Source organism: Perkinsus marinus (genome assembly GCF_000006405.1).
Source record: "Perkinsus marinus ATCC 50983 genomic scaffold scf_1104296953996, whole genome shotgun sequence".
Taxonomy (NCBI): Eukaryota; Perkinsozoa; order Perkinsida; family Perkinsidae; genus Perkinsus; species Perkinsus marinus.
The window spans coordinates 1-1,122 of NW_003208266.1; the positions used below are offsets into that span (position 1 = coordinate 1).

Genomic DNA, 1,122 nt, shown 5'->3' on the forward strand with positions numbered 1-1,122 from the left:
AACCGCATCCTTAGTGCTGCGCGCAACACGAAGGATCCTGTATCGGGAACCAAGATCTGCTATATATTCGACAAGGCTCTGTTCAAGTAACGTGTCTTGTTGATTCCATTGAGTTGTCAAGTCTCCCATTGGCTTCAGTGAAGACCGTTCGCGAAGTTGAGGGGCTTCTGTCTCATCGCATGATGTCAGGTATGATTTGGAAGAAGCCGTTGTGAAGGATTACTATAACATAATAAAGGAGCCGATGGATCTTGGTGTCGTTAAAAAGCGTATCCCGTTGTACCCGAACCCCGAAGAGTTCAAGAAAGATATGGATCAGATTTTTCACAACTGTTTACTCTACAATAAGTAAGTATCTTCCACTGGTCTGCAGTAGGACGCTATATGGACTCTATCAGGGTTGGTTCCGATGCGTACGGTATGGGTGTTGACGTACAGAAGTCGTATATTGCCGCATGGTGAGGATCTATCGAGTGTAGGAGTCATTTTGTTACCGTTCAAACAGGGACGCGAACTATGAGTCGCTTATGGCGGCTTTTAATACCTCTCTCGACTCGAGCGAGCAAGAGGAGCTCTTGAAAGAATACCAAATTAATCGGGTGATGCCAGAGCTTCCACAATTCGAGGAGCCTGTTCGGAAGGTGAGCTGTTACAGACGAGAGGTTTCAAAGGCATTCAGCGTGTATATGTCACAGACCTCCTCGCGTAAGCAACATGAAGCTGAGAAGAACCAGCGGTCGGCGGCATCCGAGAAGGCCGCATCTTCCGTGGTGGAGGAAAAGCCCGTCTCGAAGGCGAGAGGGGGTGGCAGGAAATCAAGCAAGGGCTCCAAGAAGGAGGCTAGTTCATCACAAGTTGAAGCCAAGGAAGAAGTCGCTGTACCTAATACTGCGAAGGTGAGCTGTTTTCATTGCGTTGATGATCGGGATGGTATGCTTGTCAGACCGCGACGAGAGCCAAGGCCAGCAATAAGCCCGTCAGTGGGGTGATTGTCGGTCGGGGGTGGACGCCGACCTATTCAGTCGACTCTAACGCTCTTCGGAAGATCGAGTTGCGCAACACTCGGCATCGAAGTCGAACTCTTCCACCGCTGCGTTCGACAGTGGAACCTGAAGTCGTTGA

General features: G+C 49.8%; 1 protein-coding gene across 1 annotated transcript; it reads left to right on the forward strand.

Moving 5' to 3' along the window:
* Window positions 1-244: 244 nt before the first annotated feature.
* Pmar_PMAR018969 (hypothetical protein) lies at window positions 245-1,113 on the forward strand (the record flags this gene model as incomplete). Its single annotated transcript, XM_002776176.1, has 6 exons — window positions 245-348; window positions 399-458; window positions 506-641; window positions 696-896; window positions 944-980; window positions 1,046-1,113. The coding sequence occupies 6 exons, from the start codon at window positions 245-247 to the stop codon at window positions 1,111-1,113; spliced, it is 606 nt and encodes a 201-aa protein (XP_002776222.1).
* Window positions 1,114-1,122: the final 9 nt, after the last annotated feature.